Source organism: Pempheris klunzingeri, chromosome 17 (assembly GCF_042242105.1).
Source record: "Pempheris klunzingeri isolate RE-2024b chromosome 17, fPemKlu1.hap1, whole genome shotgun sequence".
NCBI classification, from domain to species: domain Eukaryota; kingdom Metazoa; phylum Chordata; class Actinopteri; order Acropomatiformes; family Pempheridae; genus Pempheris; species Pempheris klunzingeri.
The window spans coordinates 6,057,516-6,083,517 of record NC_092028.1 but is presented as its reverse complement, the minus strand read 5'-3'; the positions used below and the strand labels follow the sequence as shown (position 1 = coordinate 6,083,517).

At 43.5% G+C, this 26,002-nt stretch overlaps 4 protein-coding genes across 4 annotated transcripts in view; all 4 read right to left on the bottom strand.

Moving 5' to 3' along the window:
* The window catches only part of prr12b (proline rich 12b), a 37,494-nt gene extending 34,195 nt beyond the window's left edge, over positions 1-3,299 (bottom strand). Inside the window, exon 1 of the mRNA XM_070847783.1 lies at positions 3,217-3,299. Coding sequence (XP_070703884.1) covers positions 3,217-3,299 — 83 coding nt within the window. The remainder of the gene's footprint in view (positions 1-3,216) is intronic.
* Positions 3,300-4,083: 784 nt separating this feature from the next.
* On the bottom strand, positions 4,084-9,896 carry prrg2 (proline rich Gla (G-carboxyglutamic acid) 2). Its single transcript, XM_070847664.1, has 7 exons — positions 9,797-9,896; positions 9,604-9,700; positions 8,352-8,524; positions 7,977-8,010; positions 7,328-7,460; positions 6,031-6,174; positions 4,084-4,504 (listed from the first exon to the last, which is right to left on the bottom strand). Exons 2-7 carry the CDS (start codon positions 9,686-9,688, stop codon positions 4,453-4,455), a joined length of 621 nt encoding a protein of 206 aa, XP_070703765.1. The 5' UTR covers positions 9,689-9,700; positions 9,797-9,896; the 3' UTR covers positions 4,084-4,452.
* Positions 9,897-10,737: 841 nt separating this feature from the next.
* On the bottom strand, positions 10,738-18,825 carry rras (RAS related). Its single transcript, XM_070847665.1, has 6 exons — positions 18,670-18,825; positions 16,397-16,484; positions 15,456-15,558; positions 14,554-14,662; positions 13,993-14,111; positions 10,738-12,998 (listed from the first exon to the last, which is right to left on the bottom strand). Exons 1-6 carry the CDS (start codon positions 18,754-18,756, stop codon positions 12,911-12,913), a joined length of 594 nt encoding a protein of 197 aa, XP_070703766.1. The 5' UTR covers positions 18,757-18,825; the 3' UTR covers positions 10,738-12,910.
* A 2,086-nt stretch (positions 18,826-20,911) lies between these two features.
* Positions 20,912-24,964, bottom strand: LOC139217192 (uncharacterized). The gene is made up of 5 exons (XM_070848501.1): positions 24,812-24,964; positions 24,403-24,497; positions 23,367-23,526; positions 23,094-23,217; positions 20,912-22,008 (listed from the first exon to the last, which is right to left on the bottom strand). Exons 2-5 carry the CDS (start codon positions 24,493-24,495, stop codon positions 21,180-21,182), a joined length of 1,206 nt encoding a protein of 401 aa, XP_070704602.1. The 5' UTR covers positions 24,496-24,497; positions 24,812-24,964; the 3' UTR covers positions 20,912-21,179.
* Positions 24,965-26,002: the final 1,038 nt, after the last annotated feature.

Here is a 26,002-nt window from a genome sequence, read left to right as displayed (position 1 = left end):
TGTTCATATTGAGAAAATGTTGACAATGAAATATACGTAATGTCTGACGTTAAAACTGTCCTACAATGACCTTGTGTCTGTGGATGGTGACTTTTTGTTGGGGGAGAGGTGAACCCAAATAATTGGGATAATAAATTGGGCAGACCACCAGCTTTTTCTGTGTAATAAAGTATGCATCATTTTGAAAAAGAGTAGTTTTACAACAATAGTTTTATTGAATTGCTTTTGTTCAAAAGGGGGATGTAATTCAAAAAACAGGCACTGAAGTAATAGTAACCTGAAGATTAATTAGGCTTTACTATGTGAGGGATTTGTGTTAATTTACTTTAGGGGATACAAGTCAGGTAAGTAGTGATGACCTTATGTGTGACACAGTAATTAAATAATGATGAGCATTTCATGTGTCTCGTTTAAACTCAGAAGTCAGTTTAAAGTGCATCTGTTAAGCTTAAACACATCTGTCCATTCTGCCATGATTTGTCATCTGGCACTTAGTTTTAGTGCATCATTCTTTTCCAAGCTACACTCCACTTACTTTAGCAGTTCACAAATTGAAAATAAATAAATTTTCACATATTTTCATTCTTCACTTTTTACTCTCAATTTTATTTTATCATCTACATTTCTCTGCAATTTTGTCATTCTAATTTGTTGATTTTGTTGGTCTGCTGTGTACATGTGACATCTATTTTCCTGTCATCATGCCTCCGGTGATCCTCTTCCTGAGGTTTCTTCCATTTTTCTCCCATTTAAAGGGTTTCTGGGAGAGTTTTTCCTGATGTGAATAAAGTGTCTGAGGACAGACGGTGCTTGTAAAGCCAAATTTGACTTTTCTTGTCTAACAAGAAGAACAACGACATTAGAAAAGAAGAACAAGAAGAAGAATGTTGTAAGGACATTGTGTTTGCTTGCCTTTCCATCAGCTCAGACCGCCCAGCAAACACCTTTCAAAGCTTGTTGGCTAAGGCCCGCATGCCTCTCCAAATTTACAAAACCAAATCTTGTTTCGTCTGGATAATCAAAATAAATTCTGTCTGTCAACACAATAATTATTGAGAGTTCTCGAGTTAACGCCTGTGGCCAAATTGATTTTTTCTGACTATTGACAGGAAAACCATTACTGTGCTCTTTTAAATAAATCCTAATATGACAACTGAATGCAACCTTTTTCATCACCTAAACTATACCTTTGTTGCCTGGCACAGCACCTAGGCTAGAGCTGTCAGTGTTGGAGGATAAAGAAGAAAAAACACACCAGATACAGAAACAAGCATAGTCTTCATGAAGCAGCGACAGCAGCGCCTGAACACAGCTGCGCCATCATCGTGGTTTTTTTCTGTTGCTGTGAATGTGGAAAGGAATCAGGCAAATAACAACTTAAGTATTTAATGAGCATATATCTCAGCCACTGGTAATTCTTGATTTTGATTGGCCAGCATGTTCCATTATTTTCTTGTAACATACAGTATAGGCAGACATCACCTAATCATCACCTAAAGATTATTTCGGTATTTCGACTTTTGGCGGGCTCAGCTGGGGACAAGCTCAGGTTCTGGAGCAAATGGAACATTCACTTCAGGGGTCATAAATGAAGACTGGGTTTATTGCAGGCTGAGCTGGGTGAAGCAACCATGAACTACTGGAACATGCTCATTTAAACAGAATCAGGTCTCACCTTCAGCCAGAGCAGCATGTGACAATGGAATCTGCTACTGGGGGCCTAAATCTTCAAATAATAATTATACACACAACTCGATTAACATTTATACATCTGCCTTCACCTCAGAGACACATTCACCCACTTTTCTGTTTTAAATGCATTATACTTTATTGTACTTATTCATCTGTTGTCTAACCTTTTGATAATGCCACAAACAGGCAGCGTTCCCAGCACACAGGTGTGCTGAGGTTCTACACACGGAGCTCGTGGAGTCTGGCGGAGGACTGATGTGGTTGTCAAGGCGACCGCTAACGTGGAGCAAAGCTAACGGGAGCTAGCTAACGTTAGCACGGCTCGAGGCCATACTTCATTCCAACACACAACACTGACGTGTCAGGAAAACAAACAACACGTCGTTTATTCACGGCGGCAGCTCACACACACTGAGCTACACGAACGGCGGTTTGCTCGCATTTAAGTCGGCGTTTGTGCGTTGGTGGACAATTAGCATGTTTGCTAACTTTTGTTGTAGAGCAGCACGGAGATGCCAGTTTGACGGGAACACACGGGGAAGTGGCTGCAGCTGCACGGATTCCGTCACTGGACTATAATGTGCACGGTAACTAAAAATGAAGCTGAAAGCTGCCTGACGTTAACACGGTAGTAGCTAACGTTAACTTAATGTTGGCCTTATGCTACACATGTTATTGGTGTTACGCTCGATTAGCTGCTGTTTAATTCGGTGACAGTCGGGGCACGTTGGTCAGTCAGTGACATCCCTGTGAAGTGCTGTTGTCACCTCTGGTGTTAGCGCCCAACAAGTTCATTCATGGCGTCAGACGTATCTCACAGAATTCTTTGAATAAATGAATGCAGCTGCTGTTCCATAATCAGCCACGGTGACAGTTTTGTTATTGTTTGACCATTCCGAATGAAGACTTTTAGAGAAACTTAATTAATGAAGCTAATAAGTCGTTAATTTGCACATCATTTCCTCCCCACAAGTAGTTTTTCTTCTATTTTGTGGAACGCGGGGCTTGTTTCCCTTCGCTACGTAGCTCACAGCGGCTCTGTGCATCGCACTGCCTTGATTTACAGCTCCAGCCAATTAGGACTGTACCAATCAACCTGGCCAGCCAACCTGCCAGTGCCCCTGTCATGCGTTTCTCAAGTCAAAACCAAGACAAAGCTGCAGCGGAGACAATGCAGTGCTGGAACCTAGATGTGATCTTTCATTTTTTTTTTTTTAAATCACAGACTCGGCTTCCAGCAACCCATCCCCCTTCGTTTCTCCCCTCTCCTCTGTCTCCGTATCGCTATTAACCTTCCATCGCATTCCATGCATTTTGGAGACGGCCCCCACACCCCTCCCCTCCCCCGAATGACAATACGGCTGGCTGTACCTGAGCCTGGTGGCCGTGTAGCAGCACCATGCAGCCTGGCTGAATGCAGAGGCGCAGGCAGCGCTGTGCCCGTGGCATTGTTAGAGCCAGTGAAGCTCACTGGTGCACCCACAGGAGCATACGGATGCCCATGCTTTGCCCAACGAAGCTTACCTTGCTTTGGTCGATCTGTCGTAACTCCATCCCGTCCCAGCCCCGAGATCGCCGAAGCCTGCAGCGGGATAATTCCTCTCCATGAAAGAAAAGGCTGGATGAAGATGGGCAGATAGCGAGGGGGAGGGGAGGGAGGAATGTCTTCTCTTCTCTGCGCTCGCTTCTGTTTATTTCTCCGCTTGACGAGCTTGTAGACTGGGAGGAATGGAGGGAGGAGAAGGAGCGAGAGGAGGAGGAGGAGGAGGAGGGGAGGGGGTCACAGCAGCCAGGAGCACCTCCTCCCTCCTCTCCTCTCCCCATATATTTCACTGTCTATTGTCTCCTGTGTTAAGCTGATGGGCCGTAGAACAGATGCTCCACGTTCCTCAGCAGCTTTAAGAAGCGAACCTTTCTACAGGCGGATCCAGCGCCGACAACCGCTGCGCTGCTGCTCACTCACTGTACACTGAAGCTATTTTCGCTCATTTTGTTCACAAGACGCCATTTTTAAGAGGAATGACTGGGCTGGCGTTCATCCTCTCCTTCCCTCCCTCTCTCTCTCTCTCTGTCTCTCTCTCTCTCTCTCTCTCTCTCTCACACACACACACACACTCACACACGCACGCACACACAATTTGTCATGCACAGCAGCGCAGTGTGCTGTAGCATTGTGGAAGACAGTAGACAGTGACTCTGGTGGAAGAGCTCAGCTTCTGAAGCCAGCTGCATTTCTACAGTAAAGTGTGACAAACAACCAACGTACAAGTTGGAGCATGTAAAGAATGATATGCTGACATCCTCCTGAGTCACACATGGAGGCTACCTGCCTCTGTGGAACTGGCAACTTATAGAAAATGACAATGGCTCAATGAAATGGACACAACTTGAGACTGTTATGTGATTTATTGTATAAACCATTGCTGTCTGGGGTTGTTTTTTTTTAAAGAATCAATGCTTTCTATGAATTGATTGTCTTTCGTTGCCCTGCTCTGAAGTGTACCTTACCATCTAAACAGTTGTGTGTGCAGTGCAGCCACAAATCCAGTGCCCCCCCCACCCCCCCACCCCCCTCAGCTAAGCATCATATCTGTAGTGGATGGACTACCGGGCAGTCAGCATGCAGATGATGCTGTCAGCAGTGGTCATTCTGGGGTTGTGACGTATCTTCACTCATAAATACGGTACATCAAAAAACATGCAATATTTAAAAGTTCACTCAAACCGAGTGCCCATCAACCGTGATGAAAAAGGGCTCGTTCAGTCCTCTCCTTCGTTGTCTCCCGGGTTAGCATTCACCGAGGGCGCGCCCCTGTGGCCAGAGAGAGACATAGTCTTTTAAAAGCGTTCCCACACACAGCAGCGTGGTCCGTGAAGGTCCAGCAGTCCGGTTCAGTTCTTAGAGAGAGGCTTCAAACAGACAGGCTGCATCATTCTGGGAGGTTAATCACAAACACCCCCAATTCACCAGAACGCACACATGGATTAAGTAGGCAATGTATCTCAAGATCCACAGAACAGAGCACACACATGAAAATAGAAAATACTGGGTGAGTAATGCAAAATAACTACAGTTTCTATATGACAGGCCCTGAAAAGTTCTCTTATTATGATTTTGTTTTTTCATATATATTTTGAATCCAAAATGTCCAAACTGAAATTGCTAAAGTGAATTTCACTGAATGTTTTCCATTGTAGGAGGAAGTGCATCTCTGGCTGAACCTCACTTGTCAAACAGTGACCACAAATTCTGTCTTCGCTTGGCTGCTCAGACGCTCTGATCTATTTTGCCATTTAGTTTCTTCTCTCCAGTGTTCCAAATAGGCTTCTCTGCATTGCATTATGAATTGGTTTGCTGGAAATCATTGTTGTTGTAAGACTGGTGTGTCTGGGAGGGGGCGCAGTTAGTCTCAGTACCATCTGACATGTGGGGGGTTGGAGGGCTTTGGAATGTAGGGTGTCTCTGGGTCTGGATTTAAGGTTAATTTAAGTGCTCTGTTTGAATGTTGATGGTTAGTGGACATCTGCCTGATTCTGCTCTACATGCATTTGCTGGTGTTTTTCTGTGTGTATGTGCCTGCTGGATTCTGCAGGTCAAGATTCTGTTGGATGTTTGTTCCAGCAGGTATTACTCTGATGACTGAGTGGACCCCACACCTCACTACCATACACTGCCATGGGCACAATGACACTCTCAAATATCTTAAGGCAGATTTCATTAGAATTTCAGATTATTTTTTCTATCCGTGCATCCACTGCCATGTTGAAACTCCTTGATGCTGTTAGGGTTAAATAAAGGTATAGTTAACACAGCTGTGTGATCATTGTCAGGGCATAGATTGGTAAAGCAATGAATTTCCAGTTGCTTCTGGGGCAGCTGTGGCTCAGAGGTAGAGGACGGTCGGCAGGTCGACCCCCCCTCCTCTAAGTCAGCATGTTGAAGTGTCCTTGGGCAAGACACTGACTGTGTGTGAAAGAATAGTCTGCTCCAACTTAGATTCCTCCTGAATGGATGATGTGTGCTTGGGTGAATGAGGACGTAATGTAAAAGTGCTTTGAGTAGTGGAAATGACTCAAAAAGCCCTCTTCAAATACAGACCATTTTCCATTCTTTTGAACTGAAAAAATAATTAGTTGCTTTTGGGACTTGGGAAATCCAGTCTGACATGAAAGCTGTTCCTTTGTTAGAAATTGTCTACAACATGTGTATTTCAACATACAGTACTTTTTGTAAAAATAATGTTTTGTGCAGGTGCATCCTTCTTTACGTGGTTGTTTGGCTGGACCATTTCAGACACTGGCCTGGAAGTGCATATGCATACTGGGGCATGGACTTACCCTGAATATGGTGGTGGTGGGGCATCGTGCTGTCCACTCCGGTTCAGAGCGTCATTGTAGCTAGGTAGACCCGGGGCACTGAGCCCAGCCAGGGGCACCATCTCTGGGGCTGGACGTCCATCTCCTGCCATCCTCACCGGAGCTCTGGACCAGCACACAGCACAATATACAGAAATCAAACTAAGAAAAAACCAACAAGCCAGAGCAGTTACTGTGCAGGAAAGCTAATCAAATCTAAAGCAAACATGAATGAGCTCTATACATTGGACAGCAAATATGTTTGATTTCCTGTTTTTATAGATTGTGTTGTGTATGAGTGGAAACCAACTGTAGTATTAGAGAAAAGGTCAGGGGGTCAGACATTAGGATTCAGGAGACTCTCAGAGGACTACAAAATACAAAAAATGGTCATGTGACCAATGAAAGTAGTCATTACTGGCCAGACCACCTTTTACTGTGCCAGCTATTATAACACTGTTGGCACTGTTAACTTAATCTTACTGTTTGGTTTGCATTCAAACTGTTAAAATTATCACACAGTCAAATTATCACTGACAATGATGTTTGCTGTCTTTTTACTTGCAGTCAGGTATTTTATACAGTGTTAGAGGATTTATTTGGAAGGCACATTAAAGAAGTAGAATATTCAATTAATTCATTAAGGAATTAATTTTAGATATAAAAATCTGAGGAACGCTTCAGTTTGAAACACAGAAAAAACATGTTTTTGAAAACATGACCATATCTTGTTTTTTGTTTGTTGCAAACATAAAAATTGTATAAGAGGCTTAAACTGGGGCTTTGGTTATATCCCAATTGATTTTGATTAATTATTCTCACAAGCATTAACACTAGGTCATTCCCTTCGCTGTGAAACGTAGAGCTTTCCTCTGAAGGATAGTTGCATTGTCTTCTTGCCCACTGAAATCCCTCTTACAGCACAAGTAGTCCAATAATGTCCATAAGTCATGTGACCTTGGTTTGGCACATTGTCATAGTCTCAAAGAGAGAGTCTCAAATTAAGATTCAGTATTAGGGACTGCAAATTTGTGAAGCATCTTTAATGTACATCTGGTAATTAAAAAAAAGATCTTTTCAAATGGAAAATTTTGGTGGTGCTCGACAAAAGGCTGAGGGGGGGGTCACTGATGCTGTTATATATCATTTTTGAGCACCCTGAATATCCATAATGAATGTTATGTCCAGCAGTGTTAAAATATTATGGTCTTCTCTAAGGGGATGGATGGAAGGCCTGATCGATCAAAGTCATCACAGCTGAGCAGCAGAGTGGACTTACGGAGCTGACCTCGATCCACCCTTGTTCTTGGCTTTGTAGCAGTAGATTCCCAGCACAATGGCAAAAACAGCAGACACAAGGACAGCCAGGATCCCTGCTATCAGCCCTGACACATCCACTCTGGGTACATACGCTTAAAGGCAAACATCACTGGTATCAAACCACAGTTTCTCAAACAGCTCTCATACCCGTCAGCCTGCTAGCTAGTCACTAATCACTATAGTCATAACTGTCTCCTGTCATCAACATTAATGTCTAACTTCCTTTAGGATGCTCCATGTAATACAGACTGACTGTGAGACTTTTTCACTTCACCTTCACAGAGCATTTGCCTATAAAGTGTAGCCTACCCTAAAGTGATCTAAGATACTCTAAATGATTCAATATGTCAAATATTCAAATGCAAATATTCCTAATCACAGAATGTCTGTTGACAGCCATCACATTCAGGAGGACATTGGGGGATTGTACATGGAGTGTACCTTTAACCTAGCAAATATAATAAATAAAGTATTAACAATGCAGAAATAATAAGCATGTATTTAATTGTATGCATATATTTTCAATGTGAAAACATTCTGCTGAATAAGCCCAACACCAAGGCCCCTACACCACAATAATGACTAATATTCATCTTTTAAAGTATTACCTTGACCATTGACATAGTCATTCCAAAATACTTCCTGAAATGGAAACAAAAGGATATTTAATGAGGTAGCCTCATTAAAATAGAAGGAAAAATGAAGCAGCCACCATAAGACATTTCATTAAAGGCAATGTGGACATGCCATAAGATCATTTTTCTCAAATGCAAAACAAAATGGTTTTCTGAAGCATGTTTAAGTAAGGTGTCTAAGACACAGCACTCTCTCTGATGATATCTGGTTCTCGTCCCTGTTCACACAACTATCACACAAAATATCACAGAATTGTTCAGGTGATGTAAAACCTGTCCAGGTAAAGTGAAAAAAGCTGTAAAATTCTACATCCATATTAGTGTGGAGTAGAGAGACAGCAGCGTTACCGTCTGTGCGTCATCCTCAAACACTTCTCTGGCCTCCTCATAGGTGCACATCTCTTCCACACACTCCCTCTCCAGACTGTCAGCCATCACTAACTCAAAGTCCCAGCTGTTATAGAGCAGCGAGCGGGACAGGAAAGAGGTCGCTGACTGCTCGTCCACCAACACTGGATCTCCTGCAGGACACAAGCCACATAAACTAATAGAGCATATTCTGAGTAACAGCAATGCCGATACAACACAATCATTTAAAACTATAAAGAAATACTTTGTATTTAGAAATTATTTTTAACTGTTTTTATAAATGTTATAAATAAAAGTGTAGTTGCCTGTAGTTTTCTTGTCCCTTGTGCAGAGCCAAGCCAAGTGTTGTGTGTATACCACAGCCTGATATATCCTTCGTTGTCCAAAAACTTTTACAGACACATCAGTGAGCGACGCTGTGGCACTGGGTCATATGTTCCCTCATTACCATGAACACACACTACTGTTTGTTTTGACTCAGTGCTACATACACCATCCTGCTGCCTCGAATTCTCACTCGAGCACCAAATGTGGATCATTCGCCACTGAAAATAGTCCCCAACACATGCACCTTTTCCTCCTGTTTGAATAACATTTATTACTAAATGTACTAAATTAACTAGTGTCCAACTCTTTTAGCAAATTACTGAACCCTTTAAAAAAATACAACATATTTGTTGTCATATTTTTTTAAAATTACATTTTCGACAGTGCTAATAGATTAACTTGTTGGTTCTTTTGTTACAATGCTTGATAGAATATCACCTAGAAGGGGAGCATCTAGAAGTTAAAACTTAGTGAGGTTGCGGAGTTGTTTCCAGAGGAAAACAGAGGAAGTGAAATAAAGATGGTGTTCTTTGCTGAAATGATCATGTGTGTACTTCAAATCAGACAGACAGACAGAGTGACAAAACTGAAAGTGAAAATGCTGACATAATTTCATAGTTGAAACAAAGTGATGAAAAGTGAACTAAAGTCACCTTGACCACCTCGACCTTAGCAACAAAATGGCTGAAAAATAATATGTGCCGATGAAAGTTTAATTTACAGTGAGTAACTGTGTCATAAAATGTGAATGGCCCCAGAGTGGCAGGATGTCACACAGGATGTTTGTGATACTGCCAGGTTTGAATTATGAGATACAAAAGCCATATAGTGACTGTTTTGCCTTGTGTGTGTGTTGTGCCTTTGTATGAACTGACCAACAGAGAAAGAAGAGGTGTGGCCTTACCTGGAGCATGTCTGGAGGTGACAGAGCTGTGGGCCAGCAGCAGTAGGGACAGTACTGGAAGCAACACCGCTGACAAAACTGCCATTGAAGCAAAAAACTACACGGAAAATGACGAGACAGGTCTCTGAGGAAATGAGTCCAATACTTGTGGCCAGAGGCCTGAGTTTGAAGAGAATGAGCCGCAGACACTCACCTGTTCAAAGTTGTTGCTTCCTTGCTTGGCTGCAGTTTGACTTGTCTGTCAAAGTTTTCTGTGAAAAAAGTCACTTGTTGGTCTGGATTTTCAGAAACATGGAGGCACCAATATTACTTTAGACCTCTTTTTTTAAAAAGTTTTATGCTTAAATCGTCAGACCACAATGTGTTGTGCTGTTTTCCGAGAGAAACATCACACCACAAACCTGTTGGACAGCATACCATCTGGAGGGAGGAACCTCCACAAACCTGTCTGTCTACCTGCCTGTCTCACTGTCTACTCGCTATTTTGAGGCAGCCGACATCAACAGAAGATCTGTGGTTAGTTCTCCAACATGTTTGGAACAACCGTCCTGCTGAGTTCCTTCAAAAACTTTGTGCCAGTGTGCCTGGAATAATGATTCTGATTATACCATCTCACTTTATCTCAAAAGCCTACAGCACCCACAGCTTGTAGGTGTCATCATTTATACAAAGTGTATGAATAAGACCCTGATTATAAGGAATGAATCGTGTCAACTGGAACCTAACAATGACACCACACTGGCTTAATGGCCACTGTACAAACACATACATGAATCTTAGTGTCCCACGAAAAATGAATCAATAAATCCATGGTAAATGTGTATACTTCTACTGAACTTCAAACTGTACAGGACATGAATTTTTTTGTATGCAAGCTTCTGAAACTGTCAGCATGACATTAGTGGACAGTGGACAGTCTTTGAGCTGGTGCTCATATGACTAAATGAACACCTTCAGCTCCACTGCATGAATGGGTTGGATGTAAAACATATGTAATCTCATTCATTGACCAATATCTGGCACAAGAAAATCTCAATGATGATAATTTAAGATTAAGCCCCTAATAAATCACACAACACTGTGTTAGTTTGAAGGATCACACAAGACACAACAGAAATAAAAGTTGGAGTAAATGTTTTAATGATGTATAAAAGTGATTGGACTTTTATTTCAATATAAAACTCAGGATGTGTAATACAGGCTGCAAGATAGATATAAATATGAATTCTTATTAAAAGGAAAAAGAAGTGAAGCCAAACTGCCAGAAGCATAACATATGGCAGATATGAAACTGAATATTTGGGAAAGTACTTTTTTTTTTTTCAATTCTCAAGTGAATTTGATGAAGCTGAGCTAATCTTTCTTTGCAAATAAAAAGCAGTGAAGCAGGCGCGAACTGGACTCGTGTCTGTGCTTTTGGATTGTGTCTCTACCAATAAAAGAACACATATCAGGGTATGGGGGGGGGGTGTTGGCATCACTGGCCCTGGATCAGGTAGGATGTCCTCCCCAACAAAAACAATTGGCCATGTCTGTTTGTGAATGAATGCTGGCTGTTGTGTTGGTTGGGGCTACTGCACAGGAGAGGGGGGGTAGCACATGTCTGCAGGCTTAGACTGCAGCCCAGATTGCAAACTGTGACAAAATAGTGGAAAGACAAAATAAAGAACAGAACTTGTTCTTATGAAGGGCAGCCTCAAACATATCATCTTTTTGTGTGTGCTGTACATGAACACCTTTGCACTCCTGCAAGATTATAATGGAGATAATATTCAAATCTCCAATGTGATACGCTGGACGATACCAAAATGTTACAAACCTTCAGAATTGACAGAATAGTGTTTCCCATCCCCTGCATGACAAAATAATCTCAACTCAAGTTCCACTTAATCCTTACTAAGGCACCCCCAGAGGCACCCCCATGGGGATCCCTCATGTGGTTGGACTGCCAGAACATCTCAACAGTCTTTAAGTCACAAAGTATAAACAGCTACCAAAAACCATTCAACACTTGAAAGATACAGCTTGTAGGATTTAGTGGCGTCTAGCTGTGAGGTTCCAGAGTGTAACCTGCTGAATGCAGCCCCCTCTTGAACCGTGGGTTAGGATTATTTTGTAACTGCTGCACTCAAGGCCAAGAGTGACGAATGAACTTTCAGTGCCAGCAAGTCATTAAAGCTATGTCGCCTCTGTGATCACTGTTGTTGATTCCTGTAAAAATTCACCATTATACATTATGCCTCATTTTCAGACACTATTAATGTAAATAGAACTAAGGGAATAAATGAAATGAAAAAAAAAATAGAAATAGTACCAGAGTGCAGTCCAATAAACATCCAGGGACTATTTGTATCCGACCTACATGATGCCCAGCTGTCGAGCGTTGAAATGTGCAAACATAGAAAAAAGATCTGCTGTCATGAACACTGCTGTAGTTTACAATCAAATTTTGAATCCGACTCTTCCTCATTCAGATAGTGTAGGCTGCAGGAGTTCCCATACTGCATCTGGATAATGTACAGTATGGTCATGGCCCTTAAACTGACAGCTGGTGTTCATGGGCGTTTACAATATTCTATCTCATTATGGCAACGCAGGTGGAAAGATGGGGGCGCCTGCAACCGCTGTTACTGTTCCTCCCTTTCCCCTTATAGCTCTGCTGTGGGGCTCTGCTGCCCCCTGCAGGAAGGCATCAAACATGACAGGGAATGATTTCATGCCTTTGGGCGTGCCACATGTTATTAGCGAGTTCAAATGTTACATGACCATTTTTGACATGTCTGTTTTCTTTTGCACTAAAGAAATAGCATTGGATATAAATTGGCGATGTGACACAGCTGAGTGGTGGTGATGTCACTCCTGGCATCTGTAGGAGGAGGCAGCATTCTTTCTAACAGCAGTTTGGTAACATGATGGCATTTGTGGACAGACTATGTACAGTAACATCATTATTACCCCATGTCATCGGTACACCGGCCAGTGCACGGACTTCCTGTTTCCACAAAACTAACTCTGCTGACACTGATATGTGACACCTTTCCCTTTAGATCCTCTCATTAAAACTAAAGATCACACTGATTTAAAAGTTGTTTTAGGCAAAAGTGCAAAAGAAACCATTTGGATTGAAAACAATGCGCCCCCCTCTCTATTTCTCTCTATTGATCTATCTACCTCTCTCTCTCTCTCTCTCTCTGCCTCCCTCTATCTTTCCCTCATACACACACACACTCACGCGCGCACACTAACACACACTTCTTTTTGGACAAGCTGTAGAAGGATGAGGCTTTGGTGTCCATAGTAACAGTACTTAGAGGAGGACACAGGGACAGCCACCACTGTTCTGTTTCCCTGTGTGATGAGCTGGAAGAGGAGGGCTCTCCATCTCCTGGAACCTTCTGTGGACCAAGATGGAAAAATAAAGAGAGGAAAAAAATCAGTTTTGCCCCTGGTCATAGGGGGCACAAAGCCCCCTTGTTCATATTATACAGTATTACTTTATTCACTGCTGAACAAAGGTTTGAAAGGTCTGACGAGAAAGAAGGTCAGGAAGATTCTTGGAAGTGAGATAAAACTACTTAAAGCCCTTTCGACTGCAGAAATGTAACAAAATGTGATGTTTATCCATCGTCACAGGTTCTGCTTTCGATTTGTTCCTCGTTTTGGGGAAAAGTCTGGAATTAAATTTGGGGACTGCCCCAACTAATCCAAGTTCCAGCTGCATCCGTATCAATCAACACAACCAACATATGTGAGGGCAGTGGAGAACGCTTGTTGGACAAATCAGCACGTCCACACTCTTGTTTGCATTAGGTCACGTTCACGCTGACAGTAGCCCTGTGTGGACAAATGCAGCCTTCTCATTTATTTGAACTGAGCCAGTCGTGTGGCAAAGTGAGGTGCCGACGTAGGGTCACTGAAGCCAGCAGGACGTCATCCAGCAAGGTGCTGCACTTACCAATCAAACACATGCAAGCCCACATCCCTAGTGGATTACTTTGTGATGTGAATGCTGTATTTCACCTGTTTACCTCACAATCACCGTGGCAACAGATAAAATAGTTACAGCTGTGATCACTTTCCAGTGATATAAATTTATAAACCTCTGAGCAGTAACAAATAATCTGTTACTCCAACTGGCTCATATCTCATTGTCTCACTGCTACCTATACAGCATGCCCCCTGTTTTAACGCTGTTTCATTATGACTCCCCAGTTTGGAAAGTCATACATAAGAAACCAGAGGCGGACCAGAATATTTCTCAGTGTTCAGCAGAAAAACACAGAGCCAAAACATTACAGGAAAGATTAAATAAGATCACTGAAATTATTTTTCATGGATCATAATGTCTAAATGTGTGAAACAGTGAAGTAAAATAAATGAATACTGTACCTGATAATTTGAACCAGCTCCAGGAAGGCCTCATCCACATTGAAGCGGTTCTTGGCCGAAGCCTCCATGTAGTGGATCCTGTTCTCTCTGGCAAATGCCTGAGCATCCTCCCTGGAGATCTGCACACAAAGCAAACAGTGTCCAGACACAGCCGCCAGTCCTTCGCCTCTTACTTTTCATCCTATCCAGCTGTGCTGTTGTTACACTCTCTAGTCCATTCAATAATGACTGGTCCACCTGAGGAGATTAGCCCAGATAAGAGCTTTCATCACAAATGTAGGAGGATTATTTGTCTGGGACTGGGTTTGCTTCTCTCTACAGGAAGAAGAAAAGCTAAATAAAACAAAAGTAAGAGGTTCCTGTTTGCTGCCATGGTTTTTGCAGTTCAGTGTATAATAACTGAGGTCAGTTTAACACATACAGTTTCATAGATTCCCCCTTAAAACCTTGGATGAAAACTGATCAGATTGTATTATATCCGTTTGCACTCCACTATATTCCAGGAACAGATGGAAAGCCACTGACACCATAAAGATGATGAAGATGATGACTGGTACGCACCACCCTTTGCTGATCCAGGTCAGCCTTGTTTCCAACCAGCACCATGGGGAAGTCATCTCGGTCCTTCACTCTCAGGATCTGTGTGTGGAATTTCTGGACCTCATGGTAGCTGTTGGGAGGAAAGAATTAGAAATCACAGCATAGATTCATGTGATACAGGAATTGGTCCGAATGGTGACCAATCAAATCAGCTCCTCAGATCCCATTTAGACACAACATGCTTTCAAAGGCAAATGCTGATGATCAGTGTGAATAGGCAACACCTACAGTATTTTGTAATGCAATAAAATGAGGTTCCACATGTGTGCTTGTGTTTACCAGGTGATCTAACATGTTTCCTTTAGTTAGTCATGTGTTAACACACGCAACACTGGATTAATACAAGACCAAAAAATGTGTACTGTGGGAGAGATATCAAGCGTCATTATGAACACTAATTCCACTTTTCCATGTAAGGCACATGGATCACAAGGTCCTATGGTTTTGTAATTTATCAGGTTTGTGCAAAACAGATGGAGCTTCTATGTTATAAAGATGAACATTTGGGCTTATTTCATATTCATTTATGAACTGCCAACCACAGAACTTTTGAGTGATCAAGCACAGGGCCCATAGAAAGTCAGACAGAAGCATAAGAATACAGTCTGCATCCAGTGGTGAACATTTAGCTCTGCTGCAGACCACATGAAACCAGAGACAAGAGCAGTGAAACTGAAAGGCAGCGCCGACCGGGGGTTGACACAATCCTCAACACTTCTATAACCACATGTCATCTAATACAACGACCCCCCCAGCAAATGTTTTGCAGTATTTCTCACATTCTCACATACATTTTGTTTGTGTTTGTGTGACACGTGCATCACACTCATCACACTGTGTCCACCACATTCCATTTCCATTACCTGCCACGATCGTTGAGTGCAAATACCAGTAAGAAGCCTTCTCCTGAGCGCATGTACTGCTCCCTCATGGCCCCAAACTCCTCCTGACCTGCTGTGTCCAAGACTGACAAGCACACACACACACACACACATATTCAAATGTGTTACATTGCTTGCTATGAACAACCTTTCACAGACAAAGCTGGAGGTGCAGGTACGACAACAGACAGCAACACAAAGCTGTTATTAACAGCTACTTATGTTTAAGTACAGTATGTGTTGCAGATAATTGAGTTCACGTTTAGGCATTTCTAGGCACAAAAGACGGCTACAAATTAACAATCAATACAATGAACATGCAAACAAGAGTCTCCATGGTGCTGAAGACTATATGATATGACTGCAAGCTACGTGCTATTCACAGACGTGATGATCACTGTGATGGACTTCCTGCTACAAGGAAGTGTCAATGGAATAAAGTACAGAATGGAACCAGTGGTGCAGAGCAGGTAGGAAAAAGACATTTACAAATCTAACACCCTAATGTGTCGTTTGAAAAGTGGAGGGAAGATTTAAGTACATGGTTGTTGGGCCCTTCTAAAGTGTAACTCTGTGCTGTGAAGGGAATACAGTTGAATCTTTAGTGCTATAAATAAACATGGAAAGTTTTAAAGAGCAGTCAGACAAACAGCAGCTCGACAGAGTTGATCTGCATCCATCTGATGATTCACGTATCACTGTGTGACCCAACAAACTACAATCTGACTCTATGCAGCAACACTGGCCAAGTACAAGTCCTAACAAGGGAATGAAACATCCAGAGAGCAAACACACTGCCTGTGTCATATCACATCACGGAGCAACACACCCTCTGCTTTCAAACAAAGCCTTTCACACACTCTGCAATCATTCGGACAAACAGTGTGAAGAACAAGATCGTGTCCGGTGTGACGGAGCCTTACTGTCCAGCCGGGTCTCTTTTCCATCCACAGTACAGATCTTGGTGTAGGAGTCTTCGATGGTGGGGTCATAGTCTGACACAAAGTAGGACTGTGGGACACACACAGTGTTAATAACAAACTACTGCTATGGACTGCAGCTGCAGTAGACTGTGTCTCTTAAATACAGTAGCTTGTCTTACAGTTTTCCCAACAAGTACCGGGCTCCATCTAGAGAGCCTGTTGGAGAGCGGCCACTTGTTACTGATGCTGAGATACGACTCGGCTAGAAAAAAACGCTGTACATTTATTCAACAGATAAGTTAAGACAAGATAAGATAAGATGAGGCTTTGTTATCAAAATCACGATGGAGAGGAGATCAGGGGTGTTGCTCTCTTGTTCATCATCAAAATGTCTCATAGTAGTCCTCCCTACATTTGAGGGAAGCACAAGGTGTGGGGCTGAAATGGGAATCCCTTTCATTTCTAGAACTTATTTTAACAGCATCAAAGACACTCTTACTTATTGTGCCGACCACCCTCATCACAGGGACGGTTGTCACAATGTATGTGGTTGGTCGTCCCTTTAGTTTTCAATGGGGTTTCAGTAAAAACACAACTTTGTAACTCATATTTCATTTTTAAGTGTTTGAAGCTAGAGACACCAAATCAGATTTTAAATGAATAGAATTAGCATCTCTATAATACTCAGTGTATTTCTCTAACTGTTTAAACATGAATGTGAGTTATAATTAATTTTTTGAATTATTCTCTGTTATGAGAAGTAAAATAAAGAAATTAACAAAGTTAAAAAAAATCTAGCTTTTATTAAAGCCATAGTTTCATAAGAACTCACTATGACTACAACATCTAATGGACAACACAGGTGTGACCTCAGAGCAGAGCTACAACACGTCTTCAGCTAGCAACTGAAAGGTAGACTAAAACTAAAGCTATTACCTCCTTCTTTTTAATCAATGTTTGATTATGAAATGCATTATCGCCTACAGACTTTTATCACAAAGACAACAAGATGAAAAATGACTCTGGCCCATAAAAAACACACCCTCTGGCTCGGCTGTAATAATCACTGTGATAACCAACCAGCCCTGCTCTTCCTTATGCCACTTATGTGAATGTTAACTTGTGCTAACTTGCACCTGACACAAACATTGGCCAACTGTGGCTTTCTAAAGAAACGGCTGCCAGGAGGGGAGAATAACCACAATCTAAAGTGTGGCCGGCAGCAACATAAAGTCTACGAGATGTGTCATCAGTTACCAACATGTTAAAAAACACTCTGAAATGGTCCTTTAACTGACTAGGCATGCTTAGCTGGCATGGCTGCTTTACTTTTTACTTAATCTAAGTTATTGAAATTGCATATGGCCACGTGTTGCATGTCAAACCTCCATACACTGAGAGAGCCTCTCCACATGTCAGACTAGTGCTGACTGAGGACAGGGTCCACGTCTCTGCATGTGTTACCTGTTTACTACAAACCCCGTGTACTTAACATCACTACCAGCGACTTCTACACCCTCCAGTTGGGTTCCAGCACTGCACTTTTGCAGTATAGAGTTTTACTGCATTTATAGATCTGATGCTTTGACTCATCTTCCTTGCAGCTCTTCTTCTGCGACCGGCTAATCACAGCCAGACGGGACGGAAAACTGTGTGATATCATTTAACAATCGACTCAACGACAGACCAAAGTGCATCTGAACAGCTACGGTTCAGCTTGTTTTACTGTGCAGCACCACAAAACCTTACTGAAACTAAAGCAGACGTGATGATCACTGTGATGGACTTCCTGCTACAAGAAAGTGCCAATGGAATAAAGTACAGAATGGAACCAGTGGTGCTGAGCAGGTAGGAAAAAGACATTTAAAAATCTAACACCTTCATGTGTAGTTTGAAAAGTGGAGGGAAGAGTTACGCCGGGCCTGTGCATGGTGGTTGAACCCTTCTAAATAAGTTTATAAGTTTAAAAAGGGTAACTGACTTCATAAATCACTTACAGATTAGTAATAAGACATTCATGAACAGGAATGAGGGTTAAACATTTAGCTCTTAGTTCATCAGGACCACTAACCTGCACCAAATGTTTCATTAAACTCATTCCTATTGTCACAGTTTACTTCTTGTTCTAACTCACAATAAGACTTCCCATTAGAACCCTGAGGCACCTTGCTGATGACTGATGACTTGACTATGAGTGACTCACCAGCCTCAGAGTTTTCACAGTGACAGAGGCTCAGTGAAGCTAACACCAGCTGGTGTTGGGGGGTCAGTACCTGGATGAACTGGATGGTCAGGGCGCTCTTCCCCACCCCTCCTCCTCCCACCACCACCAGTTTGAATCTCTCCTCTTCTCCGCTCATTCTGCCTCTCTGAGATCTCGAGGTTGGTCCGGATCAGAAACTTCCCAGGGCCTGGATCAGCCCCGCCGTCCAGCAGCAGCTAAATCCACCCCCCCCCCCCCAGCGGAGACCAGATCCGAAGTAAAGTAGTCGAGTAAAAAAAAACCCCTCCCCTCCCCCTGTTCACGTCGATGCAACGATCCGATCGATGCAGCTTCAAAGTGAGACTTCTTCACATGGAGCTCCGAACCAAAGTCCACCGACAGTCCGACGATCGGCGCTCCGCTCCGGGCTTCTGCTCTCTGCTCCTCCGGGGCTGCTGCTGCTGCTGCGGAGGGCGGAACTGCTTCCTCTTTTCTCTTTCCTCAAGAAAGTCACACAGAAAGCTCACACACCGATGTTACACACTCACACACACACACACACACCGCGGTGTGTCGGGATCACACACCGACGCTCATAAGAGCCAGAGTGAGAAGAATAATAGTAATAGCTGAACTTTCTTCTCGGTACAAGTAAAAACCCAGAGGAGCAAATTCCACTTTCATGTGTCAGTTTCCTTATTTGGTCATTTGAGTATCCGTGACATCACTGCAGCCCAGCGGCTCCCCCAGGATGTGAGAGCAGCACGCGGTCCGGGCTGCGGCCCTCTTTACCATTACAGCCCATAATAATAACTAGTGGGAACAATCACAGGAGAGTTTCAGCTGGAAGCAGAACATCCAGGAAGCTCAGTGCTTCTTCACTGCGGCCCCGAGCTGAGGTGACCCCCCCCTCGCCCCTCTCTGCAGCAACACCGCTGACTTTAAATCCAAATGAGGAACAGTGTTGGAAAGCTGCGCCCTGAGACACACATACCTCACCTCTGCACCTGGACACGTGCCACACAGCTCCTCCAGCAGTCCTGGCGGAGCTGCAGCTACACTGTAGGCTTCACTCTCATTTATACTAATGTGGCTTATAAGCACCTTTCCACACACTATTCTCCAGCACTATAATCACTACTCTGTTGTAATCTATTACAATATAATAATGATGATAATAATGCAGCCTACAATGTGTGAGGTATATACATGTTTACCTATTCAGGTTCCTTATTTGTCACTTTCTGTGATCTGTATATATTGTGCTACAGGTGGTAGTATAGCGCTTTGCCTTTTACATGTTAACTTGTCATGTCTTTACTCAGTAAAATATTACTGACTCTGGATTCTTTAGAATTATAAAACCCACATTTATAGACCTCCATTCCAAACGAATAGAATGAGCCTAAAGCATTGTGGCCTGGGAAAGATGGAGCCCATAATATACATGCAGGCAAAATAACTGCAGCCATTCTGATCAGTGTTAATTGTTGATCTTTAGAAATATTGTGATCAAAGTTATGTTTCCTTGTGGCTCATAGAAATAGGAGAACGAGGAGGCTGTGATACACTGAGAGCTTCATCAGACAGGTTGTAATTTAGAAATCACGTCAGTCAGATTAATGTTACTGCCACATTAACCTGGTTCCCTGTTAGCAGCTTCTGCTCCCGTTTACACCACTTTTCATAGATATACTGCGGTGACAATCTAAACACAAAGCTCATGTGCATCTAAATGAATATGATCTTGGACCATCTTATCACGTTCAGTGATTTGATCAGGATTTGTGGCCCCAGCTCTGCTCTGTGACCACTGGATTACATTAAATACTAGATTCATTTCAGAACAGGCACAATGTGAACCACCTTCACATGGAGGAAGGAGGATCCACCCTACGGATCCTATCATGTCAGGTGGCATTCTTCTTTGGTTTCAGTTAAATTACTATAGATCCCTCACAGTGAGCCTGGATCTGTTGGGATCCCTTTGGTTCTGCAGGTGCACAGTTTGCCTGCAGTACACTAATTCTACTGACAGGACATAACATCTAACTTCACGATGGCCTCAGATTTCATTACCTGTGGATTATAGCCTGTCCATATGTGGAGTCTCTACCAGGCCACACTGTCTTCTTGTCGTCATACCCACTTTAATATTTGCATTACTACACTTAGACCTCCTCATTACACACCCTCCCTAACGATCGTGTTTTAGACTGAAGCCTCTTACTGACTGAGAAAACGCAACAAGACACAGTTGAAATGTCACCTTTAATCATCCGTAAATACATTTCAAGCCATCGTCCCAAAAGTCTTTTAAAATAACTGCATCTTAAAAATGACAAGATATGCTGACCACAGTGTCAGTGTGGGATAAACAAGAAGCGTGTGTGGAGGTATACCTCTTATATTCAGCTCTGCAACAAATAAATAAATAGAAATAGAAGACAAAGGTTCTGTCGTACCTCCTGTATGTACATCACATGTGCGCTATGGGTCCTTTAGACAAACATGCACAGACACAAACAGACACACTAAGCATCCTGAACATCAGTTGCTCCAGCCCCCCCGTCAGCATGCTCAACACCTGTACGGCAGCGCAGGCTGTCCCATCCTTACAGGGTGGACAAAGATCCCTCCCAGCAGCACCCTCTCCCCCCAGTCCAGCAGCTTGTTGAGGGTGAAGCTGAAGGGCGACAGCAGGCCCTGCTCCCTACCCTCGGCTCTGCTGCACTTGCTGTGGGGGGGGCTCTGCTCCCTGTGTGTGTCCCCTGCCTGCCTGCAGGAGCCACTGTTGCTCTGTGTCTTTGCCTCGGGCCTTTCTCCGGCCTCCCTGCTGTGGACCGTTTTGGATGTGGTGGCGTCCGTTGCTTGCTGGCTGCTGCATGCTGGGGAGGGAGGGGAGATTCCCAAAGGGGTCAAAGAAAGGCTGAGGCTTTTGCGTTTCTCTAGCAGAGAAGTGGAGCCTGCTGGGAGTTGTAACTGTGTGGGCTTCGCTGCTGGTTTGACTGGCTCACAGGGACGTGGAGCCTGAACCTCGCTTGGCGTCTGGACTTGCTGCTGGTTCTGACTGAGAGTCCAAAGTTTCCCCGACAGGGAAAGCTGCTGGTGTCCGCTTCCCTCTGAATGTGAGTGTCTCTGTTGTGGTTTGTCTGTGTGGCAGAAATTCTCTCTGTGTTCCTGCGTGATCTCTCGTGGGTCGCTGGTGGCACGGTCGACCTGGTAATTCATGTTCTGGCCCATGTGAGCATGGTTAACATTGCCAGTGATGGATGGCAGGCGGTTGTCGAGCTGCTGGATGAGGAGGTCACCACCAGGCGCCTTCTGGCTCAGAGTGCCCTGGAAGTGCTGCAGCTGACCCAGGAAGTTGAAGTTAGGAGAGATGGAGGGCCGGCGCTCTTTCACAAACCTTAAGAAGGGACAGACAGAGTGAGGGTTAAGTCTGCTGTTCTACCACAGCTCACACACTGACAAGCAACAGGTAGCATGACACACACAGGACATATAAAAGTAAAGAGTGAGAATAACAATAGTTATGGCTTTCTCAACTTTCATAAGATGAGTTGAGGTAAAATATGTATGTACAGTATATTAATATGCCTGGGCATGTGTGTGTGTGTGTGTGTGTGTGTGTGTGTGTGTGTGTGTGTGTTGGAGGGCCGCATCAATAATCATTATTAGTGCTGGCAGGTATTAGTTTTCATTGCCATCTGAACTGATGTGTTCTGTTAGCATTATTAGCATCATGTTATAACAACATATAAAGGCATAATGACAGATTGTCCAGATGTGTTTTTATCAGAACACAAAGCAGCTGACATTGTCTCCAATGCAATATCATTTCCCCAGTTTTCCAGTTGAGCTCATTTAACAGCAGCTCATGACTTCCAAGTCCTCAAAATGGTCAGCACAATAAATAGGAATCTTTTTAGCACGTCGCCCCCTGCTGGCCCTGACACAGAATGCATGTTTAAGCTGCTTCCTCAATGCTCTCACCCAGAAGCAGTTCTTCTGTGCTGTCTGTCACTCCATCAGAGGAGGCTGAATAAAAGTGAAAGGCGCAGCACAGCTAATGGGCGACGACAGGTTCTCCTGTTTCTGACCCTTCCGCTCTGCATCCCCTCCACTGTCAGTGCTGTCAAGTTGGCTCACTATTGGTCGCCTGCTGGAACTCTACGCTCAACACATTGCTGAGGATTCATTTCCCTTTAGTGGATCATCTGATTGCAGCTACATTTGATATTGGTGAAGTGGAAATATGAAATTACAGCATGAATAATTTTGGGTTTCAACATGATATAAGTATGCTTACAATACACAGCATGTACAATATGTTTATGTGTTTCAATTTGGCCAATCTAATATTAAAAAAGCACGTGCAGCAGCGGGATGGAAGCAGTTAGTTGGAGCTAATGCTCATCACATTAGCAGACGTGATGAATTACTGCACGGCTCATATGGAGCTGCAGAGTGAATGTGGGCCAGCAGCTGTACCTGTAGGCGTGGTCCAGGTCCATTCCCAGGCTGTACATGATGTAGGCCACAGCCAGAGCCGGGGAGCGAGAGATTCCTGCTGCACAGTGGACCAACACGGAGGCCCCAGAGGACATGGCTGAGTCTGAACACAGAACACACAGTGACAAGTTAGTCACACTGCACACGAGAGACAAGCAGCAGTCTATCATCTAAGTCAGCCTCTTACATTCATTTCATCCATATTTGGACATTTTTACAAGTTACAATACTAGTAATACTGTGGTTGCTGACCGATGAAGTGCAGAGCCTGTGGGATCCAGGGCAGCAGGTCGTCCCACAGGGAGTCATCGATGGGGATGCGAAGATATCTGGAGCAAGGCAAAAAGGAGGGCTGGGGGCTGCAGCGGCTCACACTCAGCACATAGGATATACCGAGAGAGGCCAGCCGGTCCTACCACACACACACACACACACACAAGCAAAGAAATAACATTCTATCATTTCTATCATTTACTTTGTTTCAGTGATTTTCATTGTCTCGCCTTATTTCAATCATTTGTCCCTTGATAAAGTGAAGTCATTGTGTTCAGTCTACTGGCAGCATTCCACAGGAACTATTACTTCTGAATGTTTCAAATGTACAAATGTGCTTTTGTTGTCACAGAGTTTACATACAAACCATGTGATCACTGTCTAAAGTGCAGATTTAACCACCCAGTCGTACTGAAATGAGCTCCACCGCAACAGAACACAACAGTAAAATGCTGATTACACAATAATGCATCAGCAGTAACCCAAACACATCATCAATAGAATGCTGATAAGGTCCTCACTGCTGCACAATAAGTACTTTTGATACATGAAGTACTTTTTGTTGATACTTTTAATAAGTACATTAACTCAAGTACTGTACTTAAGTGCAATTTGAGGTAGTTGTACTTTACTTGAGTCTATTTTATGCTTTTACTCAATATTGTACTTTTTACTCCAACACATTTATTTGATAACTGTAGTAACTTTGCAGATTAAGACAATTAATACAGATTATAAATCAACTAATTAACCAAATGAATGAGTAACAAACTAAATTATGATGTGTTATTATGGATTAAAGGTATCTGAAATGTGCTCTGCTGTTACCAGCTGCATCAGTAATAATAACCCAGTAACATATTAGATTCTGCAGCAGACCTTTCTGCACAATGAGTGCTTTTACTGTTGGTTATTTAACACTTTTATAGAATGTTGCACATTGTATTTTGACACTGTGACTTTTCTCCCTGTACTTGTGTAAAAGCTTCCTCCACCACTGTAATCCCGGTCCTACCTGCGTCACGTCGCGCTCCGCTCCGAGGTAGAGCCGCGGCAGGATGACGGACAGCGGGGGCCGCTCCGCCTCTCTCTCCCGGGACCAAACCATATCTGCAGCAGCACAACACGCACCACGTTAGACCTGGAGGCTTTTTTTTTTTCTTTCCTTATTGCAACTTTGATGACATCAGGCTGAGTTGTGTGTGCAATGCCCCAAATGTCGCTGTGTTCCACCAGAGCGCAGGAACAGAAGAGCTGGAAGGAGCAACTGTTCCTAATCTAACACACAGTTCATGTCCATCTGTCGATGTGATAAAGGCTCCAGCTGAGAAAGAACCAGCACATTGTAAGAATGTCCTGTCTTCCTACTTAGTGTGTGTTTTTCTCGCGCAAAATGGAGATGTTACTTATTTCTAAGCACTCACTGTGAGCGTCCCTCTCCAAAACCGGATCCGTCCTCTTGTTGCTGCACAAGTCCAGATCAGATCTCGGCCTCACGTCTGCAGAATCTTTCTGTCCACTCTTGCTTTCTGATTAAATCTGTCCTCCTCCTCTTCCTCTTCCTCCGCTGCTGCTGCTGCTGCTGCTGTCGCGTCCTCTGTCCTCGCTCTGCACTCTGAAACTGGCTTCTAACGATGAGCTCATCCTCTTTCCAACAATAGCTCTTGACTGGATGATGTCATCTGCAGCCAATCAGCGCCTTGCCGGACTTCCACACGCGCAGACGCATCTCCGCTGTATCAGCGCGCGCCTCAGCAGCAGCAGGTAGGGATGGAGGGAGGGGGTGGGGGGGGCAGCGCAGTCAGTGTGAAGCTGCAGAATGTAGTTCTCCACCTAGATGCCTCATCAACAACACTCAGCATTCATGTGCAAATTATTAGTCAGCTGGAGTTTTCACCACTCAGTCTCTCAGAATCATCCAATAGAGGCATTTCATGGTGATTTGGGCTGCTTGTTGTCTATGTCTGTGCAGCAATGATCACCTGCACACTCTGCAGATTTGTTGTGTTTTCTATTCCCCTCTAGGTGCTCCCCCAGACATAAAATTACATGCAAATCGTCTCTGTTTTACCTAAAGCCCTTCATGAACCTTCCCCTTAAAGGCACGTGAATGTAGGGCACATGTACCAGATGAGGACAGTAAAAGGGATTGGTTGAGTTCCAACACAGTGTGAGGGAGCAAGACAGCGAAGGATGAAGAAAACATAGCTGTTCAGACCAGCAGAGTTCAGGAGATGATGGCTAGAAGTGCACACCAACACTGGGCTACTGATCCCAGGCACCAAGACCTGACAAAAGCCCCAGAAGAGCTGTGTGGATATTAGTTTGAGGTCAGCAGGTCGGTGGTTGCTTTGTGTGGGCACATGGGGGTATGCAGACATGAGAATGCTCCGTCTTGAAAAGAGGCCTCATGTAGCTTTAACACTCTTATTATTCCACCTGATGTTGTTCTTATATGCTGTTTAGTCCTAAATACATTTATACAGGGTCTGTTTCTTCCCCCCCTCCTCCTTGCAGATTATTGGCACATGCTGCAAACTGCTCATGTTGCCAACTGAAGGCTGTTCAGCACATGATACATTTTAATGGCATTAAATGCCCCATATTATGCAAAA

Excerpts from the sequence above, each read along its gene's own strand:
- prrg2 (XM_070847664.1), bottom strand. The coding sequence starts at position 9,688 with ATGGCAGTTTTGTCAGCGGTGTTGCTTCCAGTACTGTCCCTACTGCTG. Across the intron at positions 8,525-9,603 it reads CACCTCCAGACATGCTCCAG|GAGATCCAGTGTTGGTGGAC; the intron begins GTAAGGCCACAC and ends TGTGTCCTGCAG. Across the intron at positions 7,461-7,976 it reads TGACTATGTCAATGGTCAAG|CGTATGTACCCAGAGTGGAT; the intron begins GTAATACTTTAA and ends TTTGCCTTTAAG.
- LOC139217192 (XM_070848501.1), bottom strand. The coding sequence starts at position 24,495 with ATGGTTTGGTCCCGGGAGAGAGAGGCGGAGCGGCCCCCGCTGTCCGTC. Across the intron at positions 23,218-23,366 it reads ACAGGCTCTGCACTTCATCG|ACTCAGCCATGTCCTCTGGG; the intron begins GTCAGCAACCAC and ends TTCTGTGTTCAG. Across the intron at positions 22,009-23,093 it reads GACCTGGACCACGCCTACAG|GTTTGTGAAAGAGCGCCGGC; the intron begins GTACAGCTGCTG and ends TCCCTTCTTAAG.
- rras (XM_070847665.1), bottom strand. The coding sequence starts at position 18,756 with ATGAGCGGAGAAGAGGAGAGATTCAAACTGGTGGTGGTGGGAGGAGGA. Across the intron at positions 16,485-18,669 it reads TGACCATCCAGTTCATCCAG|TCCTACTTTGTGTCAGACTA; the intron begins GTACTGACCCCC and ends TGTGTCCCACAG. Across the intron at positions 14,663-15,455 it reads GCACTCAACGATCGTGGCAG|CTACCATGAGGTCCAGAAAT; the intron begins GTAATGGAAATG and ends TCCTCCCAACAG.